Genomic DNA, 25,546 nt, shown 5'->3' on the forward strand with positions numbered 1-25,546 from the left:
GATATCTGCAATTCGCTCAGTTTGACCCAGAAAAGATCCCTCAAACGTGCGTTTAAAAAGTTAATTTCTTTTTCTTTGGGTTAAAACCGGAAGAACATCACTTCTGATGCCTCTAAAATTAAAATAGGTTTATTCTTTTCAATCTGTTTTTCTGTTTTCTTCGTGTTCCGTTTAATTTTCCTTCGTTTTGACCCTAAATTTAACACTTTGTTTTGCTTAAAATAACTGACTGTGTCGTTTTTACGGTCATGAACAATTTGAAATTAATTCTGATGTCTTGTGTTTTGAATACAATACTTATAAAATTTTTGATGAGTTCATAGTTATCTTTTAACTCTTACCTGGCTATTTCTGACAATAAAGTAAAGTCTTGAGGATTCACCTGAGTTGACAATTTATTCGCATTTTTTTTTTCATTAATTTGCCTCCTTTTTCTGACATATTTTCGCTAATTGTTGCAGGTTTTCCGTCCTAATAGGGAGATTTCTCCGCCAGATTTTGACATTTTCTGTACTGTTCTTTTTCCATTTCACGTCTTTTACCGACAAGTTTGATACTGTATTAGACAATTGTTCAGCTTTTTTTGACAATTTCTCGGCTGATTCTGAGGAAATTGGTGCTTTTGCATCATCTTAGTGTCTTTCGGTGACTTTTCCAAATTTTACTTCAAACCTATCAACTAATCACTTGGGCGAATTTAAAAGGCACACAATTTCAAATGGTTGCCTTCAAGTTTATTCTGAGTACGAATCTTAAAAAGATCTGAAAGCCACGTTCAACACTTAAATCTAGATTATTCAAGTTTTGGCCGAATCTAAATCAGAACTTATTACGTCTTGGTCCAGACTGATCTCTGACTCGTAAAGTCTTATGGCCTGATTCAAGAAGAAGCAAGTCAAAAGGTGACCTTATCAAAGCTTTGATTCAAAATTGCTCTAAACTTAGCAGTTTGACTGATTCAGTGCTGATAAATTTTGAACGTTGATCCATTTACACCATAATTTGTTTATCGTTGCGAGTTTCAATTCGATTACTTTCTGCTTATCAGAAACTGAAGGGTTAGCCTCAGCCATTGAGAGTAAAGACCTACAACGGAAAACGATCTGGGTGATTTTTACAGCGTCTGTAACTTCTAATGACGCAGTATTTTTCTCCATAATTTTTTTCTAACGCAATATTTTGTCAACTTAAATAGTGTACTTGGAATATTTTATCCTTAAATGCTTTGAACTAAAACATATAATAAAAATTTCGTGGTGAAAAAAGAGTCGTTTATTCCAAAATTTAACACTCTATTTCGCTTAAAACAACTGATTTCCTCTGTTATTGGTCATGAACCTTTAAAATCATTTCTGATGTCTTGTGATTTGAAAACGATGCTTCTAAAATGTTCGATGATTTCATAGTTATTTTTTAACGCGCGTCTGGCTATTTCTGACGATGAAATTAGTTTTTGAAGATTAATCTGAGTTTGGACAATTTATTGGCAGTTTTTTGACGGTTTTCCTCATTTTTCTTACACATTTGTCGGCTTGAGTCTGACGGTTTCTGTACTGTAACTTTCTCTCCAATTGCACGTCTTTTACTTGCAACTTTAAATCTCTATCGGAAAATTTCTCTGCTGTTTTTTGACATTTGTTTGGCTGATTGGTTGTTGTATTTGCAGCATCGTAGTGTCTTCCAGATCCAAAATTTACCTGCCAATTAATCACTCGGGAGAATTTCAAAGAGGTTTAATTTCGCATGGTTGCCTTCCAGTTCATTCTGAGCACGAATCGTTAAAAAAGAAGCCACGTTCAACAATTAAATCAAGTTTTTTCCGAACCTGAATCAGACGTTTTCAAGTCTTGGTCCAGACTGATCTTAGACTTGTAAACTTTTTGCACTTCCTGCAAAAAGTTAAGAGTTTCAGGGCAAAAACTTTACATAAAATTAGCTGAAATCCGCCAAAGCTATGCATCAATTGCTCTGAAACTTCGCATGAAAGGCGCTTCAACCTGCTGAAAAAGTTGATGAAAGTTACGAATGAAATGTGCTGAATTTGTGGAAACATTGTGCTGAAACTATGCAAGAGTTGCGTTGAGTTTGCGCTGAATTTTCAAAGTTTCAGCGCACAATCAAAGATTCAGCGCATTTCAGCACACTTGTTACAAAAAAATACGCTGAAACAACGCTGATATATATATATATATATATATATATATATATATATATATATATATATATATATATATATATATATATATATATAGATTTATTTATATGTCTTTAACGTATGTGTCAACAAAAATTGATAATGTCATGTAAATATTGTGAAATGTCATGAAGGGGGACATGGATGTCCAAATAAACTCAATTGTCTAAATTCAACTCAAAACAATGCAAAACCCTTTTATTTGCTCTAGTTTCTTCTATATTAGTCACTGTTCAATCACAGCTTTTTTATTCTTAGACAGAACGCTTTTCATAGAGAGTTGATTGAGAGAAGTAAAGTTTTTTAGTAGGAAACATCAGTGCCTCGATCAAAAATTGTGTGCCTAGCTAGTTAATTCGGTTTTTTCTGCTGGAATTGGTACTAGCAGTCTTTTCTCCCTCTCACCTCAGCTTTTAATAGAGCAATCTTCCTCATAAGGTCAGAATAAAAATGATCCGTGGTGGTTAATGGTGTTCTTTCCTAGCGCATCAAAGATGGAGATAACAAGAATACATAGCTAATGATATTGATCATTTGTTATAAGCATTTCCGTAAACAGGACAACATTTAGACATACAAGCAAAATGTGCACTCATCTTTGTTGTTATTACATTTTTCCTTCTCTTGCGAGCTGAAGGTGTACACATTTCTTGCTCGATTGGGAAAGCTGATTTGCAATGAACTCTTTTGATTAAGACTGGTCACTCTTTTGAAAAACCGTCATTATGTCAAAACAATCCAGTGATATAAGTATGGGAGCTTCAAACGGGTTAGCTCATGCCAGCATTCTGTTAGATATTTATGATCTCAATCAAATTCTATCAGTGACTTATTCAATCACTTGTCATTGCGTTCACCGTTGCCAGTACTGAAAATTGTAACTCTTACAAAATAGAAGAGAATATGAGGGTGAACGCTTTGTGACTTTCTGACTCGTACAAAGCGATGAATTAACTTATGTTGCTGGAAACCGGGTAAGTAAGTATAGCTAAATAGTAAAAGAATTTTATCTTTGTCTCATAAGAACTTTTTTATCGATGAAACTTGAACAAACATTTAACTTGGTTACCGTGACTATGTTTATAAAACAGTTTAGATCATCAGTTTAATAAACCAATTTTCAACAGTTCTTTTCAGTTTTCCGGATATGAAATGTATGTTTCTATTCTCCCCACTTTGGTCAGGTAAGAATAAAAACTCGTGATTGAAGTTCAAAATATAAACATACAAGTATTTATCTCAACTCGTTCTGGTGAAAATTGCCCAGTTTGCGGTCTGAGACACTCGTTCTTTGTGGAACACTCGAAGAAGAGGTGTTCTAATGCGAAAGAGCTCATAGTCATTTTGGGGCAGAGGGTGTTGTCGCATGAATGAGTGAGTCTCATAACAGGGTATTTATTGTGATCAGCATTGTTGCTGAACCTCTCATTAAAGTCACTGAAACTCCTTGAGATAACCGATTGTCGGCAATTGATAAACTAGCTGGTTGAAAGTTTCGGATATCGGCTGGCTAGGCTATTCTTTGAACCAAGAAACCATGATTTAATCCTTTTTTGGGACAATGGTGAATGGGGATATACAGCAATATTAAATTTTCGAAGATTTAAGCTGGTGTAATTTTTTAAGCTGACTCTGATAATGCTGAGTTATTATGTAAGGTGAGCGCTGAAAAATGTGACTTTTTTCTTCATTTATCACACTAAACGGTTTTCAAAGGCCTCTTGCACAAGTCTCAACCGTGTTTGCTATTATCAGTATTCAAAGCACGATAGTAAAAAATTGTCTCTGAATTTATCAAAACTAACATCATCAAATACTGATTTTAGAGTCAACTAAATTATACCCAGGAACTGTATCACGTGAGCGAAAAATAGTTAAGAAAGTTTTACTTCATGTGAGTAATAAAATGACCCGAATTACCATAATTTTTTAAATAATAAAGCCGGCTAGCAGAAAGAGAACGAGAAATATACGTGTAAACTGTGGTTTCACTTTTAGAGCTGGAAACTGATGCGAATTTTTGTTTGACAGCAATCGTTTGGCGTACGGTTGCCGATAGAAAAAATTTTGGAAAACAAATTGTTTTGATTTTCAACCAGCCTGAATTGAGCATTATACCGTAAATTTGAGCTTAAAAAGCAAATCACTGCTACGGGGGATTTTTTCGCCATAGAAACCGGAATTTGCAAAATTTTCCGAGGTCGAGTACGGATGGTAAACTTGTTCTGCCGTTTAAACCTTTTCATGAACAAAAATTTGTAGCTGACAAGTTCAGCTCATGAAGAACAACAATATTTTTTATACTATGTATCTCATTACCTTATTAATTTTCTTGTCCTGACATGCACTTCTATAAAATTAACACGATTTTTTCCCATTTTGGCCATCAACCTAGTAAATGCCTTGAAAACTCGCAAGAGGAATTTTATCACAACATGATAATGTTTTTAATAAAACACATTTCGTAACGATAGCAGCATAACGTAATATATGCTCGATAGCCAATAAAATCAAAGAAACACAATAAATTTTTTTAGCCGACAAGTAACTAACTATTTAAGGCAAAAAAAACTTTTTAGAAAGTGTTAAACTTTTAGAAAACTATTCAAAAAATGTTTTTTGTATTTGTGAGTTTATATCTGGCTGCTATAATTGATATTTCTTTTTGTTCCGCAGTTTGTTTTGAGGTCAATTGTGATGGCAAGTCTGGCAGTTTCTCGGGCTCCAGAGACCCACTCCTTCGGGCATTGCCTGTTCTCACGTGATCAAAGTAGTCCACAAATTTGTTCAACTCGGATATGCTGATGTCTTCCAAGTCTAAAGAATAAAATTAAATTACAATTATTACAGGAAAAAGGGTTTATTGGTAATTTGTTGTCTAAACCACAAAAGTAGCTGTTTTTATTAAACCCCGCTGGAAAATATGACCCCTCAATTCGCATTATCTCTACAGTATTATAATGATTGATATCAATTGTAAAGGACTGTCCGCTCTCTCCCGAGGAGAAGCTATTAATGTAGTCCAGTATGAAAAGTTTCAGCAACCATCCAAACCAACCATACCAGTTTATTACTCTTAGCAATGATAAAAATTCATTTTAAGTTTGAAGAAATCTAACCAAAAGTTACTGTTATTATATGTGAAATCTTAGTAAACAAAGAATGATTGTAAATGAAGAAGAAAAAACCCTACATACTTTTTGCTTAGTCAGAAACTTATTGAAAGCTTGTTACACCAGAGAACAAGTTTTGTAAAGATAGCTCTGTTGAAGATAGAAAATCGGAGGTGCAACTTAGTCTTCCATTGGTATTGCAAAAATAGCACAAAATTTCAGTGGAAACTATAAAAAGAGGAATAGTTTTTCTATTTTGTTTATATCGAGCAGATCAAAAAAATTAAACAATCACAGCAAACATTGCAACATTGGGCTAAAAAATTTGAAACGGTTTTTCTTATTTTTTTTTTTGAATTTGCGCTAAAAGAGTATCTAAAAATGTAGGTCATTGGCACTTGTGTCAGGGTTTGTCCCATTGAAAATTTATATATTTGTACCTGATCCCAGTGCTTTGAGCAGAACTTATCTTTCTATATATTTTTGACTAATTTCAATTATTTAGAAAAAAAAAACTGATACAGAAAACAAAACGTGGAGACACTAAAGCAGAGGCCTGTAAAACAGTTAAAGACGCTGATTGATTCATGAAAAAAATTCTAACATTTTTAGAACAGGATACACAACTTACTATCTTTCACGCTTTTCCAATTTTAACAACTCGAAAGAAAAAAAATCAAAAACAAAAGGTAACTAATTTTTTTTAACCACTAAAAAGATAGCAGAGAAAGGGCTATCAAAAAAGTCTGCCTTTGGTCCCGATTTTCTCAGAAACTTGAAGCTTAGTTTTTGACATTTATATATGTTTCAAATATTTCAAAACAATTGAACGCAATGTTTAGTGGTATAAAATTGTTACTTTCCGCCCAAAATGAAGCAGGGCTAATTTTTCAAATCATTAGCTTGTTAAAATCACAATAATTAATATGTTTTTTTAATGTTCTTCTTCTTTCATTTTGAATTTTTTTAGATTGATATTACGACCTCAAAAATTAGCTGAGAGCTTTTTGTCTAGCACTGTTAGCCAATAAGAAAAATTAAGCAAAACTGTTTTATAGAATGTTTCCATTGAACTCCTGGGTTCAAATCATCCTAGAGGAGAAACTTATACGGCTGCTTGCATAACTTTTAAAGAAAATTATTTGCACGGATATTTCACATCGGTATAGAACATTGATAAGGCACTTATTCTTCTAATTTCTCCAATTTCATTTTTTTATGGTTCATCCTAAACCTTTCCAAAATTCAAATTCGACTTTTTTACCAAAATTTTGATTGGGCAGTCTAAATCAAAGATGATATACATAAAACAATTAACTTGTTTGAAATACTTCAAGGCATTTCTGCTTCTTGGTTGCTTTTACAGCTAATTGAAACAGAAACGGTAACAAAAGGACCCGGGCTGAGGCTGAATGTCCAACTTGTTAGAACTGGATAGATCTTACAAGGCTATGCAAAAAATGGTAAAAACTTACAAGGCGATGAATCGCCTTGAAAGTTTTTCTTCCATAAACTTGCAAGTACTTACAAGTTAACCATTCGACTTGCAAGGCTGTTACAAGTTAACCATTCGACTGAAAGGTTCTTGAAAGTTATTCATGAGACTCACAGAGCTCTTGCAATTGAAGCATTTGACTTACGTAAATTCTTACATGTTTTTTTGAATATAAGTTTTTACCAGGTAATTTTTCTGCCTATTTTCTAGCAAAAAACAATAAAAAGTTGCAAGATATGATTGTCAAGAGATGCTTTAAAAATATAGAATTTGGAAAGTGTGAGATGAAATTATGAAATAAAATTAGGTAAAAAAATGAAGGGTCACAAAATTATTTCGAGAAAAATCTGACAAATGAATTTGAAACTTCAGTTAAAGTAAAACAAAAAGTATAGATTCTTAGGAACACTTTTTAAAAGGCAATAGTGAAGAAGGCAATATAAGATCTACTGTTCAATAATTGAATTGCAAAAGGACCTCTTGAGTTAGTTGATAAAATGGAGAAGTATTCAATTTATCAACCTATGTTGCATTGTAAGATGTTATCCAAATTGAGCAACTATCTCTCGCGGAATTTCTACGGTAAATGAATGAGTGTTAAATTGAATTAACCAATAAGAATCGAGCTCAACCGGAATGAACTTGCAAGAAACTCATAATTTAGCCATTCGACTTGCAAGTTCTTACAATCTAACCAACTTTTGCAAGAAACTTGCAAATCCTTACAAGTTAACCATCTTTTGCAAGAAACTTGCAATTTCATTCAAGTTGACCATTTGATCTCGACCCGGGGAGGTACAGTATTGAATTTATTGATCAAATTGTTTGTCGTGTGGCCCTCTTGTAGAAGAAACTATGTCCAGATTATTGTTTTCGTTACCCAGTCTTTTGGCGTTCTGGTGACAGTGTATGAATTATCGTATCAAGGTACTGCTATTGGATTTCGGCAACAATATTTCTTTTGGCAACAATAGTGGAAATATTGTTGTCAAAAGACCTAACCTCAAAATTCATGCAAATTTCTTATTCTAAAAATGGTCGAAATGGTTTATCTTTTAGAAAAAGTATTGAATCTGTATAGAAGCTAGCAGACGCAAAGTCAGCGATGCAGGTTTGAATAATCAGAAAGCGGGACTATTTAGTACAACAGGTCTCACTCATAATAACAATTATTTGCTGGCGCATTAATTTGCCGATACCTTTTGCAACGAGTCAATCTTACCAGTTTTCAATCCCAAAGTTTTGTATCGTTTTTCACCCAAAAGCAGCTGCGTTTTGGGCAGATCTACTGATTTCGCTCTGAAACCTGAAACAATAAATGGAAGGCAATACGTCACGAATTTCAAAAGACTGTAAGAAAATAATGAAAAATCGAACAAACAATGTGAATCAACAACGAAGGAAGTTTAACAGTCCTTAGACAAATATGATTTAATGAGGAAAACACAAAATATTTGAATTTGAGTTTTTTAGCTAGCCACACTATCTTATCAATCGTTTTGATCAAATCGGAATCTTAAACAATGAAACATTTTAAATAATAAAAAAAACAAAGATATGCGGGTTTTCGTTCCGTACCGTTCGAATTGCAAATTGTGGTTACCCTTGTCGAGAATGCCAGATTCCTGCCAGATTCCTACAAGACAACCATTTTCTGCAAGATTCTTAGAAAGAACCCATGTTTGATTCTCAGAAGATAACTATTCCTTCGGATAACACAAGAAAACAATTTTTCTGCCAAATTCTTATCGGATAATAATTTTTCATCGAGAGTTTCTGAAACAAGTTTGCTGCGGGAGTTCTGTTATTTATTTATTTATTTATTTTTCCCTTTTTAATATGTTTAACAACATCAAAACGCTAATTGAGCTTGTGATGTATTATTGCAATAATCAATTAAACTATCTTTTCATATTTTAAAAGTGACGCAATAAGGAAAAGTTACGCTTGAATCAAATAAATACACCTTGTACTCTACGTTTAATAAAAAATCCTTAAAACTTGTGGAAAAGAAACTCAGCAAAACTCAATATGAAGCAACTTTTTAAAATCAAAAATTGCCTAAATTTTTCCTATTTTTAGTGCTTTTTTATCACAAAACGACAAGGCAACTGAACTGGGAATAATTTTTGAGAGACAATTTTGAGCAGATTAGACCTGATCAAACAATTGAGTCTGAGCTCAATCTGAACGAACTCTTTTAATTGCTACAGAATCTTGCAATATAACCATTTTTCTGTCAGAATCTTTCAAGATAGCCATTAGTCTGGCAGAATCTGCCAGATAATCAATTTTCTGGCTGATGCTGTCAGATAAATTGTTTTCTGACAGGATCTGGCTCGAATATTTTTTTTGCCAGACTTTGGAAGATTACTATCTAACTGTCAGAATCTGATAGACTCCTGCAAGGTAACCGTCCGGCCTCGACTAGCATAAGTTATTTTTTTTCTGTTTGTCTTGCCTAGATTTGAAAGATAAGCGATATGTCCGATGAGCTAATTACTGATCAACGAAATTGGGAACTATACAAATTGGAAAAATGGCTACTATATTATTTTTCAATAAATCTAAACAAAAATATCAAACTAAATACGAACTTCATAAAATTTATTCATATTTTTATCTTTTGTTACCTTTTAGTTTGTAGTCATCCAATGTGTTGCATAGCTGATTGCCCTCGCTTGATGCCCGGGCTAAAGCGGTGCGACAGTTTCGAATTCTCCGTTGTATTAATTGTTGTCTAAGATACTGATCAGCCTAAACAAAAACAAAGATAAGTTATAGCTATATTTTATTAATTTTTGTAAACATTTCTATTTTGTCACGGCTTGCTACCAATTTAGAAAAGCTATAGGAGAAGAAAATAATGGTTGAAAAGACAATGATCATAGTCACTGAAAAACAGTTATCCTGAAATTTTCTTCAATCTATCCAACTGGATTATATACTATTTGAGCTGTCTCTGCTTCATGAATGAATTCCTAACTGAATAGTTGAGACAAAAGTCATCCCTGGTTTCATAAACAACTTCGACAATATATATTTAATACTTCACTGATACATTACATGGTGATCCACTTAATTCAACTATAAGAAAACAAATTTCAACCCATCAATGTCTTGCAAGAATTTTACAAGACTAAATAATCGTTCTTGCAATTTTTGCAAGGTCTTGAGAGAAAAAAGGTTGATTGTCATTTGCGCATACCTTCACATCACCCTCTGACCCCAAGAACTTAACATCCACTTTTTGATGGCAAGAAAACTTGACCAGTCTGTCATCTGTCATCAAGTGTCTGGAATCCTGTCTGGGCAGGTATCTGTTGGCAATGACCAGTCTCTGGTAAAAGTTAGTCTGTTCTGGATTCATTGTGCGTAAGTTTTGGTTGTTTCGGAGGGATTCTATTTGGCTTTCTGTTAGGTGGCTGCGTACGTGTGCAGGAATCTTCTCTGGAACAGAATTATATCCATTAATTTAACATAAATGAAAGGAATTGAAATTGACCCCCCCCCCCCCCACTCCGTGGAGAGTATTTCTCAGTATACATAAAATCCTGAAAATACAAAAATGCGAACGCCGGCCACACACACAAGTGACGTTAATTTTGAAAATAACATAATAACTGGGAGTAATAATAATTGGGGAGTGAGGGGTCATTATAGAAGTCCAAATAGGGGTCCAGAAGTCAAAATCTTTGTGTTTCCCAATTTGCATATTTTGATTTTCAGTGTTGCTACTAAAATTACCGCAGCCGATTTGTGTATTTTACATTTCTTACAGTTTTGTTACATTACCTCAAAAAGGACAGCGCTCTATAAGCGGGTTTGGGATCTTTTTCATTTGTCCCCCCCCCCCAGATTAGTGGGTGCCCGGGACACCATTTCTTAGGAGTCATACAAGGATGATACATGATGTTATACAAATCATAACGTATTTCCTGGTACGATTCTTGTATGACTACTGAGAAATCATATATGATCCGTGTATCAAAACAAAGAAATCATAAATGATAGATAAAACTGCTCGTAGATCGAGAGCATTCGAAAACTAATAGCCGACCAATTGAAGCTGCTACATAACTATCTATGATTTGAATGAAAACATTTATGATCAATATATGACTACTAAGAAATCATATATGATCCTTGTATGGCAATTAAGAATTCATATATGATGGTTGTATGGCTACTAAGAAATCATATATGATGGTTGTATGACTACTAGGAAGTTATATTCTTAAGGTATGGCTGCATTAATCGAGGTTTTTTGGCATCAGTAGTTTAGAGCGCAATGATTTAAGCATTTTAAGGTTAAGTTTGAACTTCTGTATGATCCTTGTATGAATACTAATAAATCGGATCTTTTCTGATTATGCCCCCAGAGTACGTTATGCGCCCCCGAGTTACAGAGCACGTGCCATTACATAGTAAATCATTATGTAAGAATATGGCACGTGCGTCTTGGGGGTGCAAATAATATGCACCCGCTAAGCTGGGGGGGGGCAGAAACGGAAAAGATCCAAGAAAAAACAAAAATCATATATGACCTAGCATGATTATTAGGAATCATATGTGACCTAGTTTGACTACTAAAAATTTTGTATGATGAGCAATCCGGGTACATAATTTTGTAGCCCCCAGACGCACGTTCCATATTTTTACATAATGAACTACTATGTAATGCCACGTGCTCTGTAGTGGGGAGGGTTATCACGTACTGGGGGGTGGTATAACGTACTGGGGGGCACAAACGGAAAATATCCCGGGTTTGTTTTCACCCATACCGAACTTGAAGTGTAAATCAGTACTGGGCAATTAATTCTAAATGCAAGTTACCATGTAATATTTTTTGCTCGCTTTCCTCGCCTAAAAATTTCTTCTTTCAAGCGTATTAACGGCGCAAAAGGCATAATTTCAACAGACATGGAGGCGGAGTAAGGAGAACAAACGTCTAGGGAGAGGTAGATCGCGGGTTCGATCCCCGTACTGAACGTTATTTTTGCACTTGGCCCAAGTCTGACAATTGTAGAATCAGCATGAACGCACGTTTGGCACGTAAAAAAATTGACATGAATCAGTGCACGAATCCGTACTGATAAAGAATTTCATTTAGACGTGCCCAGTACTGATTCGTACTTGGAGTTCGGTACGGGCAGACTTCGGTATCAAAAAAGTGTTGACGATTGCTCAAAGATTGAGTTATATACAAAAAATGCGGCCCAGAGAATTGAATGATGATATAAGGGAAATGCATCGACTGCTTAAAGTTTAAATTGAACTTTGATTTTGTAGATGACGCCACGTTGTTAAACATGATCAAGATTTATGCAACTGTGAATTTGGATCATATCCAAAGAAAGGAAATGTCTGAACAGATCGCCCACTCCAAAACAAACTAAACAATAGTTTTCTCACCTAGGTAGGCATATTGTTTAGAGAACTGTCTGATTTCGTTTCTGAATGCATGTTCCTTGTCGTGCTTACATCTGCTCAGGTGTTTAGACAGCACTGCGAACCGATTCTCAACTCTGAAACAAAACAACAATATTGGGTAGGTTAATGATTCGTTAATAATTCCCTAGTCCAAAGCTAATGCCAAACTTGCAGCTCTTTGCAAATGTTTGCTCGATACCCGGGCCGAGAAATTTGGCCAAAATTATGTAAGATCAGCGGCAACTAGCGTTGACAAGTCGGAAAATTCACCGCAATTTTCTTACATAATTTTGCGTTGAATGCGTTGAATTTAAAGACAAAAATTCAACTCATTCAGCGCAAAATTATGTAAGAAATGGCGGTGAATTTTCCAACTTGTCAACGCTAGTTGCCGCTGATCTTACATATTTAGCGTTGAAATTAGCGTAGATCTTACATATTTAGCGTTGAATTTAGCGTAGATCTTACATATTTTTGCGTTGAATTTAGCGTTGATCTCACAAAAAAACAACGAGTAGAACTCTGGGTATGGGACTCGAACCATTGATCTCCTGTTTACTTGTCGCCTTTTCTACCATTGCGCCACCGTACCTTGGTTTCAGTAAGAGCCGCAATCCTTATAAAGCGTAGATCTTACATATTTTGCGTTGAATTTAGCGTAGATCTTACATATTTTGCGTTGATATTAGCGTAGACCTTACATATTTTGCATTGAATTTAGCGTAGAACTTGCATATATTTCGTTGAATTTAGCCTAGATCTTACATATTTTTCGTTGAATTTAGCCGAGATCTTACATAATTTCAACGTATTCAACGCATTTATCATGTGAGAAGTACTGGGAAAATTTAAATTTTTTTTTTAATTTTTGAAAAAAATTTGAATCCCTAAGATGGTTTGAAATGGTTTTTGCACCGTAAGAGAGCAAATGGTTATTTTATGTTGACTTCATTTTTCTCAATTGTGCATTATAGGGGTCGAAACAGTAAAAAATTTAATTTTTCGAAAAAAAAACTTTAAAAATTTGAAATCTTCAAATGGTCTGAATTGGATTTTGCACTATAAAAGGGCACTAAAAAAGATTTTTTCTGACTTCTTGTTACTCACCTTTGGAGTATAGGGTTCGAAATAGTGAAAAAATTAATTTTTCGAAAAAAAAACTTGAAAAAGTTTTGAAATCGTAAAATGGTCTGAAACGAATTTTGCACTGTAAAAGAGCACTAAAAAGTGATTTTTCTCACCTGTGCAGTATAGGATCGAAACAGTTAAAAATTTAACTTTTTGAAAAAAAACTTGAAAAATTTGAAATTGTAAAATGGTCTCAATTGGATTTTGCACTACAAAAGAGCACTAACAAATGATTTTTCTCTGACTTCACGTTTCTCACCTTTGCAGCATAGGGGTCGAAACAGTGAAATTGATTTTTCGAAAAAAAACTTGGAAAAGTTTTGAAATCGTAAAATGGTCTCAAATTGATTTTGCAATATAAAAGAGCACTAAAAAGTGGTTTTTTTGCTGACTTCGCTTTTCTCACCTGTGAAGTATCGGGGTCGAAACAGTGAAAAAATTGACTTTTTGAAAAAAACTTGAAAAACTTTTGAAATCATAAAGTGGTCTGAAATAGAATTCAAAAAATTCAACCTTAAACTTTTAAGATCTAAGCCAAAATTCAACGCAAAATATGTAAGATTGGTGTTGGAAGCGTTGAAATTATGTAAGATCTACGCTAAATTTAACGCTAAATATGTAAGATCTACGCTACAATTCAACGCTAAATATGTAAGATCTAGGCAAAAGTTCAACGCAAAATATGTAAGATTGGCGTTGAATGTGTTGAATTTATGTAAGGTCTACGCTAAATTCAACGCTAAATATGTAAGATCTACGCTAAAATTCAACGCTAAATATGTAAGGTCTACGCCAAAATTCAACTTAAAATTATGTAAGATTGGCGTTGAATGCGTTGAAATTATGTAAGATCTACGCTAAATTCAACGCTAAATATGTAAGATCTACGCCAAATTTTAACGCAAAATATGTAAGATCGGCGTTGAATGCGTTGAATTTATTTAAGATCTACGCTAAATTCAACGATAAATATGTAAGATCTACGCTAAATTCAACGCTAAATATGTAAGATCTACGCTAAAATTCAACGCTTAATATGTAAGATCTACGCCAAATTTTAACGCAAAATATGTAAGTTTGGCGTTGAATGCGTTGAATTTATATAAGATCGACGCTAAATTCAACGCTAAATATGTAAGATCTACGCTAAAATTCAACGCTAAATATGTAAGATCTACGCCAAAATTCAACGCAAAATTATGTAAGATTGGCGTTGAATGCGTTGAATTTATGTAAGATCTACGCTAAATTCAACGCTAAATATGTAAGATCTACGCTAAAATTCAACGCTAAATATGTAAGATCTACGCCAAATTTCAACGCAAAATATGTAAGATTGGCGTTGAATGCGTTGAATTTATGTAAGGTCTACGCTAAATTCAACGCTAAATATGAAAGATCTACGCTAAAATTCAACGCTAAATATGTAAGATCTACGCCAAAATTCAACGCAAAATTATGTAAGATTGGCGTTGAATGCGTTGAATTTATGTAAGATCTACGCTAAATTCAACGCTAAATATGTAAGATCTACGCTAAAATTCAACGCTAAATATGTAAGATCTACGCCAAAATTCAACGCAAAATTATGTAAGATTGGCGTTGAATGCGTTGAATTTATGTAAGATCTACGCTCAAGCGTAGATCTTACATAAATTCAACGCATTCAACGCCAATCTGATATAATTTCGCGTTTTTTAGCGTTGACACCTCGGCCCGGGTAATGCCAAATTTGAAATTATTTGCAAATTACCCCACGAGAATTCAATATTTGCAAACTGGATGATGGTACGTTTGCAAACAATAGGAAGAGTTCGTTCCGGTTGATCTCTGTTTAATTTAGCAATGTGAGTTATTTTCCCATCTATTTCTCGGAGCTTAAATCAATTTTATTATTTCTAAATTTCATGCTGTGAATGATGGTGTGCGGTAAAAATTTTCGTACAGGGTCGACCTCTAACGATAATGGATAAAAAAGTTCAGACCTGTTTGCAAATGTTTGTGACAAAAACCACTGACGTCGGGCGAATTGCTGTCAAACAACCGGTGAGCTGTTGGCTTCGCTGGAACTGGGGGGGGGGGGGGGGGGTGCGGCTGAGCGGAGTGGGAAGGGGCTCAAACGAAGGGGGTAGGGTTGCGGGAGAGCTGGACGACAGGGGTGTTCAATTCGCCAGGTTGGAGAGTGGGCGGGGGTTTCGGAAGGGGGACGGGCGTGGGAGTAATGAGGGGTTAAACTTTTAAGACAAAAAAACTGCGTTTCAAACCGTGAAATTTTTGCCTCAAAAAAGTTTCAATCAATTCCATATTAAGAGACTAGCACGGTGTAAGGCTCTAAGTCAGCTGCTCGGTCACTTAGTGCCCTCTGAGCTCTACCTGTTTATCCTGTTTTTGAGGTCTAAAAGTCAAATGGGTCAGATGAGAAATCCTTCAACCAAATAATCGCAAAGGAGAGAGGAGAGCACAGGACTAAAATAATTGCAGCAAACACCGATTGAGAGCAATTAAAAATTATTTCATTTTTTTTTTAAAAAATGCAACTTTTTTATTAAAAATTGCAAATTTTTATTTTCAACTTAATATAGGGTTTGACTCATCGACACAATATTGTGCTCAATTGAAACCGATTGCAGAAAATTTTCGTAATAGCTCGTTTTTGCTTTATTGATAACTTATGGGAGGTATTTGAATTAGGAGGTATTATCTGATTCGAAAATCAAGGTCAAACGCTACAGTTTTGAATAGAAAATGTTTTTTTCCCGGAAAAATTTATCCATGTATGTTGAGAAACAACTCCAAAACAGTCTCAAGCCTTGACTAGTCTTTTTGCAGAAAGACTTTTTTCTCGCAGAATGAAATTATTAAAAATTTAAATAAAAAAAAACAAAAACTTTGCGGATTTTTTCCGGTTGTGTACCCCAGTACATTATGCACCACCATTTACGGAGCACGTGTCATTACATAGAAAACTGTTATATGAAAAAGTGCCACGCGCGTCGGGGAGGTGCAAATAATATTTACCCACTAAGCTCGGAAATGGAAACCTATCTCGTTTTTTCATTCAAATCACTGAACTTCTTATTCAATTTCCTTTTTATTCTGATAACAAACTTTCAAAAATATTTCCTAAGACTATGTTTTGGCGAATCTTTTAAAACTTTCAATAATCTCAGTTAAACGGGGTTAGAAAAAATCACCTAGAGTGTTGGAAAGCAAGGATAATTTTGAATGTTCCATTAAATATAGCTAAAATATTGACTTTTTTATTCGGCTATCATATTTCATTTTGAATAGTTTTCATCAAATAACCTTTTGTTTCCTTAATGGCTGGTCTCACCTCTTATTAGTCTAGATGATAACCACTAATAAAAAAAAATCTTGCGGTGGATTCGGCGGTCTATGAACCGCTTTAAACCTCTTCTCAAATTTTTGGGTAAGTTAAAAAGATAGCAGTCTGAAATCGAAAACGAAAGAGAAAACGGGAAAGCCCATCTAACCTTTTATTATCTCGTTTAGCGGCGTCGAACTTTGACACGATTTCTTCGTGTTTGACCGAAGTGTCATAATCAAAAGGCATGTCGTCTTCTCAAGTCCAAATCAACCAGCTGATCAAGGTTTTCCATAAAAAATTTTTCCAAAATAAGCAAAACCAGCACTGGTTTTATGCCATAAAGGAGTGAATTTTTTTGGTTATGACAACTGTTTTGCGCAGCTGTTATGACTCATTTAAGAGGATTACTGAACAGTGAATAAACATGTTTTACAATTTTATGCCGCCTGAAAGATTTACTTTGTAATAACCTAGTAATGGTTATGGATTTATAACAATGGAAGTCCGCTTCGCGTGTTTGTTTGGTCTCACGGGTGACCCGTTTTAAGGATTATTTTATGAATGGAGTCGATTTGGTTGAGAAGATGCAAATTACATGTTTTGAAAGTGTTGTTCATTTCCAGGCAACCAAAACGTCATTCAGTGTCACGTGACTGATCACTTCACCTTGTCAATCAACGATCAACAAAAAGCAATCGGAAAACAATTGATGCTTCTGATCTCAATGAAAGCTGAGAAAATATGTGACAATAACACTTGTTTTTATACATGTGTCCACAAACAGTGTTTACAACAAAAAATTATTAATAAACAAAAGTATGATTTTTTTTCATATAATGACCCAATTTACTTCAATTTAAACGGACTGATTTCAAATAAGGAGTAATTAATAACTTATAGGAAAATAATAGGAAAATGTCGCAATCAATTTAAGTTAAAATTGAAAAAAACTAGCAATTTTTATGTGAAATCGCAATATTATAAACATCTGTAAACGATTTGGTTATTTAATAAAAAAATAATAAAAGTTACCAATTTTTTCATTGTTACACTTCAAATCGATACAAGACTATTCAAAACAGCCCGGTCAATTTTGTATCCAAAAAAATGAAATTAGTTGGGCTACGATCGAACGTTCGAGAAAACTTCAATTGCCAGCTTTCATTGTGACATCAGTATTAGAAAAATGTCTTTCAATGTCATAGTAAATAATCGCTTCACCTTGTTAATCAGAGGATTGAAAAGAATAATGTAGGGGAAAAGATGAAAAGGGAGTAATGACAGCAATAAAACAAGACCAGATATCATTTTACGATTTATCAAGGTTGAGAGGAAATTCTGATCAAAGATCTTCCGTTTATCGAGCAGACATACTTGAGTTTGAACAAATCTTTCATTGTAATAAAATTAGAGGACAAAAATTAAATTTTGATCAACAAATACTACTTGTATATATGTGTAATATCTTTTGACTTGTAAAATCTAACCTTCCCTTAAATTTAAACTCATAGTCAGATATCCCCTTGGTATGGGAAGTCTAAAACATCCAGAATTTCTGATCTAGCTTCCCTAGAAAAAAAACTAGATTTTAATCTTTCCTTAGTTGAATGTAATCAAAAAAAGTTTTTTCAGAAATGTGGACTCAACCGGAGCATGGAATTATTCAAATTAATCAAACTTATTGTCAGAGATCCCCAAACTATGGGCAGTCTAAAATATCGATAACTTTTTGGTTTAGTTTCCCCCAAAAGTTGCCATTTTATCTGTGAAAATGGTGAGAACAATCATATTCACCAAAAAAAACAGCGCAACACGTCAAGTCAAAAAGTACTGTATTTGCTGTGAAGATTTGCGCCCTCTAATGGTCGATTTTCTACTTAACCCGCTTTCTGTTGGCAGCGTTAAGCTATTTTTTTTACAGCTGAACGGTGAATTTTAAAAAAGAATCAGCGTTATAAACCGCTAAACTTACAAATTTTCAACGCATTTGTTTTCCACAATGATTATTGAATCTAATTTAGTTTCACGTGCAATATCATAGAAGTAAATGACAAACGACGATGTGGAATCATCGGTTGTTGACGTACAGGAGGCGAGAATTTCAGACCTGTGTAGAGTATTTTCTTTTTTGAAAGAGTTCCTCCAAAAGTGTTTTTATAAATTTGTATTATCAATTTACTGGTCAAATCCTGCCTCGTGGTTATGAATACTAATTCAAATATTCAAAAAAAGTCAGTTACATTACAGGGGTCACAATGCACATAGTTAGTTTTTCAGCAGAGTCAAATATTGTTCACCAATACAGAAGGTTTTGTAAAACTCCTAGCATCAAAATACGCTTGACGCTATAAAGTGATAAACTTATCCTGACGATCTTCTTAACAAGATAAAGAAAAAAATACAGAAAACGGTTCTTTAATATTGCAATTGTTAGCTTTTCAGTTTAAATCTATCTCAAAGTCATCAGCATTTTTCGAGCTGAAAACAACCGATGGTAGACATAATGTCCCACTGCTATGTCGACGTTTTTTCTCAAAGTTAACTGCGCCACATAGCTCTAAACTATTAAGGATATATTACTTTAAAACAAATTTCTGTTTTTTTTTTGTTTTTCAGCAGAAACTTATACCGAAAACATTTTTTTCGTGTATTCAAGAGGGGATATGTCAATGGTGTAAAATTTGAAAATAGCTTTTTATACATGTGGTTCATCAACTTTTTTCGCGTTAAGACATTTGTCAAGGACTCTTGAAAACATTACAGCATCAATTGGAGATTGAAGTGATCTTTACAAAGATTGTTTTAGTAAAAAATATTCAATTTTTTTTCAAAGCCAGCTAACACTTTTTGGTATAACTTTTTGTTCCGACCCCTTTTGTGGGGGAAGAACTATATACTCCATTGTGTTTTTTTTCCGCCAATTTTGGCCGATCGATGAGAAACGTGACTGGTATCTTTAAACAGCTTCTCGGTTTCTGTGTATTTTTTGTGAGGAGTTATCGAATTTCAAAGTTTTGTGTAGACAGGAGATATTTGGCATGATTTTGTTCACATTTAGCGTGATTTTTGCTCAAATAAAGATATTTTCTATTAAAATATTAATTCAAAACATGCTACAAACGTATTCTACGTATTCTACGTATGCTACGAATTATGTGTTCCTAAAAGACGAAAGGCGCCAAAAAATTCAAAATTCTGTTTCTGGTCTCATAGGAAAGTTTACTCTCATAAAACTCAAATTCGATTTGAGATTTGTTTTTTTTTAGAAACAGTTTCATACTTTATATTCATATCTGTCACTCGTAGACTAGACGTTGTTCATATCAAGTTTCCGTTTATGACAAACCTCATTTGCAAACTAATGATGTCAAATAAATAAAAAAAATCGTTTTTAACGAATCGCTCATTTTTTTGGCATTGACTGCGAGTTTCCGTAAATTTTATTAAAATTTTGTTTTTTTATTAGTTTTTTTCTAAATATTTGAAGTTCTCTGGCATATATTCCTTAACTGAAAGGCTTCAATAGGCTTCCTTATTAGCATTAAGTGAACCTATCTAGTGCTTTGAGGGGACAGCGAACAGTTGTTGAGAGTTTAAAAATAAATTATTGAATTTTTTTTGGACATTAACCGATCTTAAACTTGGTTTTTGAACTATAAGTCATTCTCAGCAGTGAAGAACCCCTCCAAGTCCACTCAATTCAAAATTTATCTGGTTAGCGGTTCTGTCTTGTAACTATTGGTTTTATGACTTCGATTCCAAGAGTTGTCATATTTTTTTTTCAGTTTTTGGATACTTTTCACAATTTTAGCTCCTTTTGAAGTCTCATCACTTTATCCTAATATTGATGGTTCCCATTGGCTTAGAGAAGATGTTCAATGGATCCTTGATAAAGTTTTCAGAGTAAAAAATTATTGTTTAAATGGCTTCGACATTTTCTTCTTTCACTTCTTTACTGAAATTTTGATTTTTGCCTGTATATGTTGTTGTTTTCATAGTCATAAGACATATTGTGATGTCTTATTGATGACTTACGAATGACAATCATCATTGTCCTCCCATCGAGGCATAATTTTGCATATTTATTGACTTCGGTTAAACTCTTTTGAGATTAATGGAGTTTATACTACGGGTTTCGTTGTTTTTTGTTTGTTGATTTTTTGAAAGAATTTTTGTTTGTTGATTTTTTGAATTCATATTTGTTGATTTTTTGAATGAATTTTGATACAAAGAAGAAGAATCCCATTGATGTTAGTAAACTAATTGAAAGTTTTTAATGAAAAGCTTATTTTTTAATATATTTTTTTTTCTCTGTTTTTTTTAGTTTGTTTTTTTTTTCGCCTGTTTTTTATTCTTTATGTAGACGCAAAAATGCTGAGAAGTTTCATTCATAAACTTCTAGTTGAGAATTGAATAAAAGATGTTGCTTAATGATGTCATTTTATAGCAAAAATTCTCAAAGGTTATGATAATATTCGTTTTCTATTTTAAAGTATTTTAATTTTCTTTAATTTTTCAGTTTTTGTTGTTCGTTTCGTCCACTTGTAAGTTAAAACTAAAATCTGTGACTAAAAAATATTTTAATGTTTTACTGTTTCCGCAGTATCTTTCAACAAAAACCTACTTTTTGGTTATTCACTAGAGATTATAGAAATGATGTAAAATTGAAAAAGAGTTTTTTATTCATATGTTTGTTCAATTTTTTTCACATAAGGACAATTGTACGGGACACTTGAACACAATATAGCACCTAGCGGGGATCGAGGTGACTTATGTATGTGTTTGAACTGATTTTTGCCTACAAAAATTTAGTTTACGGCTAGGGATAATTGCTTACAAATTTAGCTGCGCTTAGTCGAGCTTTTACCTAATATCCGACGCCCCGAAGCATACGCAACATACTCAAAACAAAACGTTAAATTGTAAACTTCTTAGATTGTGAAAAATTGTGAAAAATTTTTGTAGAAGTTGCAAACACTGTTTTAGTAAAAGAAAATTTAAAAAAAAATTTAAACACTTATTTTAACACTTTGTTTGCTATAGTTTTTTGTTCAGACCCCACTTGTGAGTGGGAGGAAGTATATACTCAAATGGGTGACTTTGTTTAGTGATTTTTGGCCGATTGATATTTTCAACGTAGAGAAAAGTGAGTGGTATAATTAAAGAGATCATCCTGCGTGGAGTTCGAAATTAAGAAGTTTTTTTTTCGAACTTTGTTTTTTGAGGAGTTATCGATGTTAAAAGGTTTGCGTGGACTCAGAATTTTTGGCTTAATTTTTTTCACTTAGAGCGCAAATTTTGTCAAATTAATATTTTTCTTTAAAAAATATCTAAAAATTAAATTCCATGCGACGAAAGGAATCAAGTATGTGCTCCTAATAGACGGAAGGCGATAAAATTCGAAAAAAGGCTCATAGGGAATTTTACTATAAAAAAATTCGAATTCGATTTAAGAGCTGTTTTTGAGAAAGTTTTCAAACTTTTATATTTTTTCTAAGTTACTCAGGGACTAGTCACTTTTCGTATTCCTTTAATGACAAACCTCATTTACAAACATTGATTTCAAATGAACCAAAAATTGGTTTTCAACAAATCGCTGGTTTTCTTTGGCTTCGACTCTAAGTTTTTGTAAAATCTATTCAGATTTTGATATTCGTTTAGAGATTTTGGTAAATTTTTGTAGTCCACGGCATAGATTCTTTTACTAAAAACCTCAATAGGATTCTTGATTAGCTTTAACTGAAACTATCTAGTGCTTTGAGGGACAGCGAACAGTTGTTGAGAGTTTTAAAAAAATTATCGAATTTTTCGTTCGAACATTAACCGATCTTAAATTTTTTATTAAATTATAATGAATCATAAGTCATTCTCAGCGGTGAAAGGGCCACCTTCATGTCTAATTCATTCACAATTAATCTGGTTGGCGTTTTTGTCTTGTAACTGTTGTTTTACGACTTGGATGCCACGAATTTTCATAATTTTTTTTCAATTTTTGGATATTTTCAACACTTTAAGCTCCTTTTGAAATCTCACCACATCATTCTCATATTGATGGTTTCCGTTGGTTTAGAGAAGACATTCAATGGATCATTGATAAAATTTTCAAAGAAAAGCTTATTGTTTAAATGGCTTCGACATTTTCTTCTAGCACTTGTCTACTTATTTTCGATTTTTGCCTGTATTTGTTGTTGTTTTCATAGCCATAGGAATTATTTTGATGTTTTCGCGATAATTTATGAATGAGAAAAATCATTGTTCTCTCATTGTGGCATAACTTAGCCTATTTATTGACTTCCGATTAAAGATTTTGAATTTATTGGCATTGAGACTACGGGTTTTTCTACAAAATTTCGTGGTTTTAAGATATCTGATTTTCCCTGATGATTTTTTGACCTCATATGCTTAAAAAAGAAGAATGAAATTACCGTTGAAAATTTATTGAAAACAGAAAAGTTCTAACAGAAGAGGTCATTTTTTAAAAGCTTTGACACTTTTCTCTCTTAAATGTTTTGAGATTGCTTTTTTGACTTTTTTTGTTTTTTTTTGTAGTCGTAGAATGCTGAGAGCTCTGCTAAATTTCTAATTGAGGGTTGGATGAATGCTGTCAGTTTAAAGCGAATAGTCTTAAAGGTTATGATACTATTCGTTTTCAACAGTTTTTTTTTAAAATTCAGTTTCTGTTATTCTTTTCGTCAATTTGTATCTTTTTCTCATCATTGAGAAGTCGTATAAAATTCCTGGTAATTCAAAATTTAACGTGTCTATTCATATTATATCGTATCTGATTTTTTAGTTGTTGGACAATATGCGTTTTCATAAAAGATTTGTGACTGGTCAGTATTTGTGTTTTTTTTCTTTTTCTCTTCTTTAACCATATTTGCGTGGTAACAGATCTCAATGATTATTAAATGAGGCTCAAATGAACTTAATTGATTGTTCTGTTTAATTTCAGGTGAATTAGTATAATTAATATTTGAAACTATTATTGAATTAAAAAAACCAAAATTCAGATATTAGCTAACTATTTTAATGGCTTCAATAGATAGTGATTTTGCAAATTGTTTGTATTTCTTGGTTTTCTGCATCTTTAGACCGTTTCGATGGCTCAGTCTAACTAAAAACGGGTTCTATTGTTTTCGTAATACCTTTTCTTGGTTTTCTGCATCTTTAGACCGTTTCGATGGCTCAGTCTAACTAAAAACGGGTTCTATTGTTTTCGTAATACCTTTTTAGTAAACTTCTCAGAATTTCTATCGTTAAAGCTAATGTCTTTTAAGACGTTTGAAATTATTTGTTTCAAAAAAAGTTGATTATTTTTTGAACTTCGCTTTGTTATTTCTCCTTTTTGTCGTCTCTTTAAGGAAAAGTCCCATCTGCTTGTTAGTTAGGACAAAGAAAATTTATGTAGTTAAAGTTTTATATGATAGAATTTTGACGTTGTTACTGGAGCTTTTAAAATTAGATATTGAGTTTTGCCGTGAAACTTGTTTTCGCTTAATTTGTTGTTTGTACTTTTTGTTCTCGTAATCTTTATGATGGCAGATCTCGTGAGCGCTGTAGTGAGGCAGGGCATTATGTAACTCAATTAGTATTTTTTGTGAGTGAAGATTTTTTTTAAAACTCAAACATCTATTTTGGATTATCTCTTCATGTGGTTGACAATTAAGTCAAAAATTTAGGTGAGCTTGGGTCGGAACATCATTTCCGAATGCTCATAAACGAGCATCTTTGTTTTTTTGTTATGTAAAATTTTGTGCTCATGAAGCAAATCGTTTACCATTTACCTCTGAAATCAATTCGTTGGCTCCTAGGGAGCCAGTCCAGATCAATGTCATTTTTCATTGAACTTTATTGTTTTAATACAGATCTGGATATTAAGGTGGTAATTCTTAGACTATGCGATCAGAAGAACGAAGTAAATAAAAAGCTTAGTTTTGTTGAAACTATGGTACCTCAATATTCCACCTTAGGAACGAGTTGTAATAAGAATAGTTTTAAGTACAGAAATACCCATTCTAACTTGTTTATGAAAACTTTGATGGCTTGTGAGCACAGTCCGAATGTCGGCCTTTCTCTCTCTCTCTCTCTCTCTCTCTCTCTCTCTCTCTCTCTCTTTCTCTCTCTCTGTCTCTCTCTCTCTCTCTCTCTCTCTCTCTCTCTCTCTTTGTATGAATTTGATCTCATATTTCAAATCTTTGTTTTTTTTGATCTTTTGTAATATTTTTCCGTGTACCTTGGATTATAAATACAGAAACCTCCAAAATCGGACAGAACCAATAATGTTCATTATCAAGGTCGATATAATTTTCTGGTGCATATTTCTCTACCAACAAAATCATTGAGTTAGGGTGCAGTTTCTTTTATAAAAAGTTATGAAACTAATCATTACCCGTGTTGAAATTTTCGTTGGATTCGCAAACATAAGAATTGTCATTTTTCATCGGTAATTAAACTTAAGAATGGTCGGTTTTTGCCGTTCTAAAAATCTTACAAAAATGACAGTCCCTGTCAGGATTCGAACCTTCGACCCCTAAAGTATCATCCACCTTTTCGTCCGCAATTAATTGTACTGTACTTCTTTTGTATTTAAAGCAAATTGAGACTGACAATACTGACAAGAACGACGATAATCGAATCAAATAGTTAAGCAAAAAACGTAGTTTGAGCTTCGCTGATCTTCTTCAAATTTATTTGTAAACGATAATCGTCGTATCAGATTTTAAAAAGACCATTATCTCTCGGATTCAACTCGCGAAAATTTTTGCTGACTTTATGCCGTGCTTCTGAAGGAGAATGATTTTCCAGATATTCTTCAAAGCTTTTCTTTTACATCGTTTCCAGTCGCTGTCTTTCTT

General features: G+C 33.4%; 1 protein-coding gene across 1 annotated transcript; it reads right to left on the reverse strand.

The window, feature by feature from the left end:
• Positions 1-4,799: 4,799 nt before the first annotated feature.
• On the reverse strand, positions 4,800-17,028 carry LOC142353399 (uncharacterized). The gene is made up of 6 exons (XM_075405633.1): positions 16,858-17,028; positions 12,218-12,330; positions 10,011-10,252; positions 9,436-9,559; positions 8,025-8,108; positions 4,800-5,011 (listed from the first exon to the last, which is right to left on the reverse strand). Exons 1-6 carry the CDS (start codon positions 16,935-16,937, stop codon positions 4,800-4,802), a joined length of 855 nt encoding a protein of 284 aa, XP_075261748.1. The 5' UTR covers positions 16,938-17,028.
• Positions 17,029-25,546: the final 8,518 nt, after the last annotated feature.

Source organism: Convolutriloba macropyga, chromosome 14 (genome assembly GCF_964194025.1).
Source record: "Convolutriloba macropyga chromosome 14, txConMacr16.3, whole genome shotgun sequence".
Taxonomy (NCBI): domain Eukaryota; kingdom Metazoa; phylum Xenacoelomorpha; order Acoela; family Convolutidae; genus Convolutriloba; species Convolutriloba macropyga.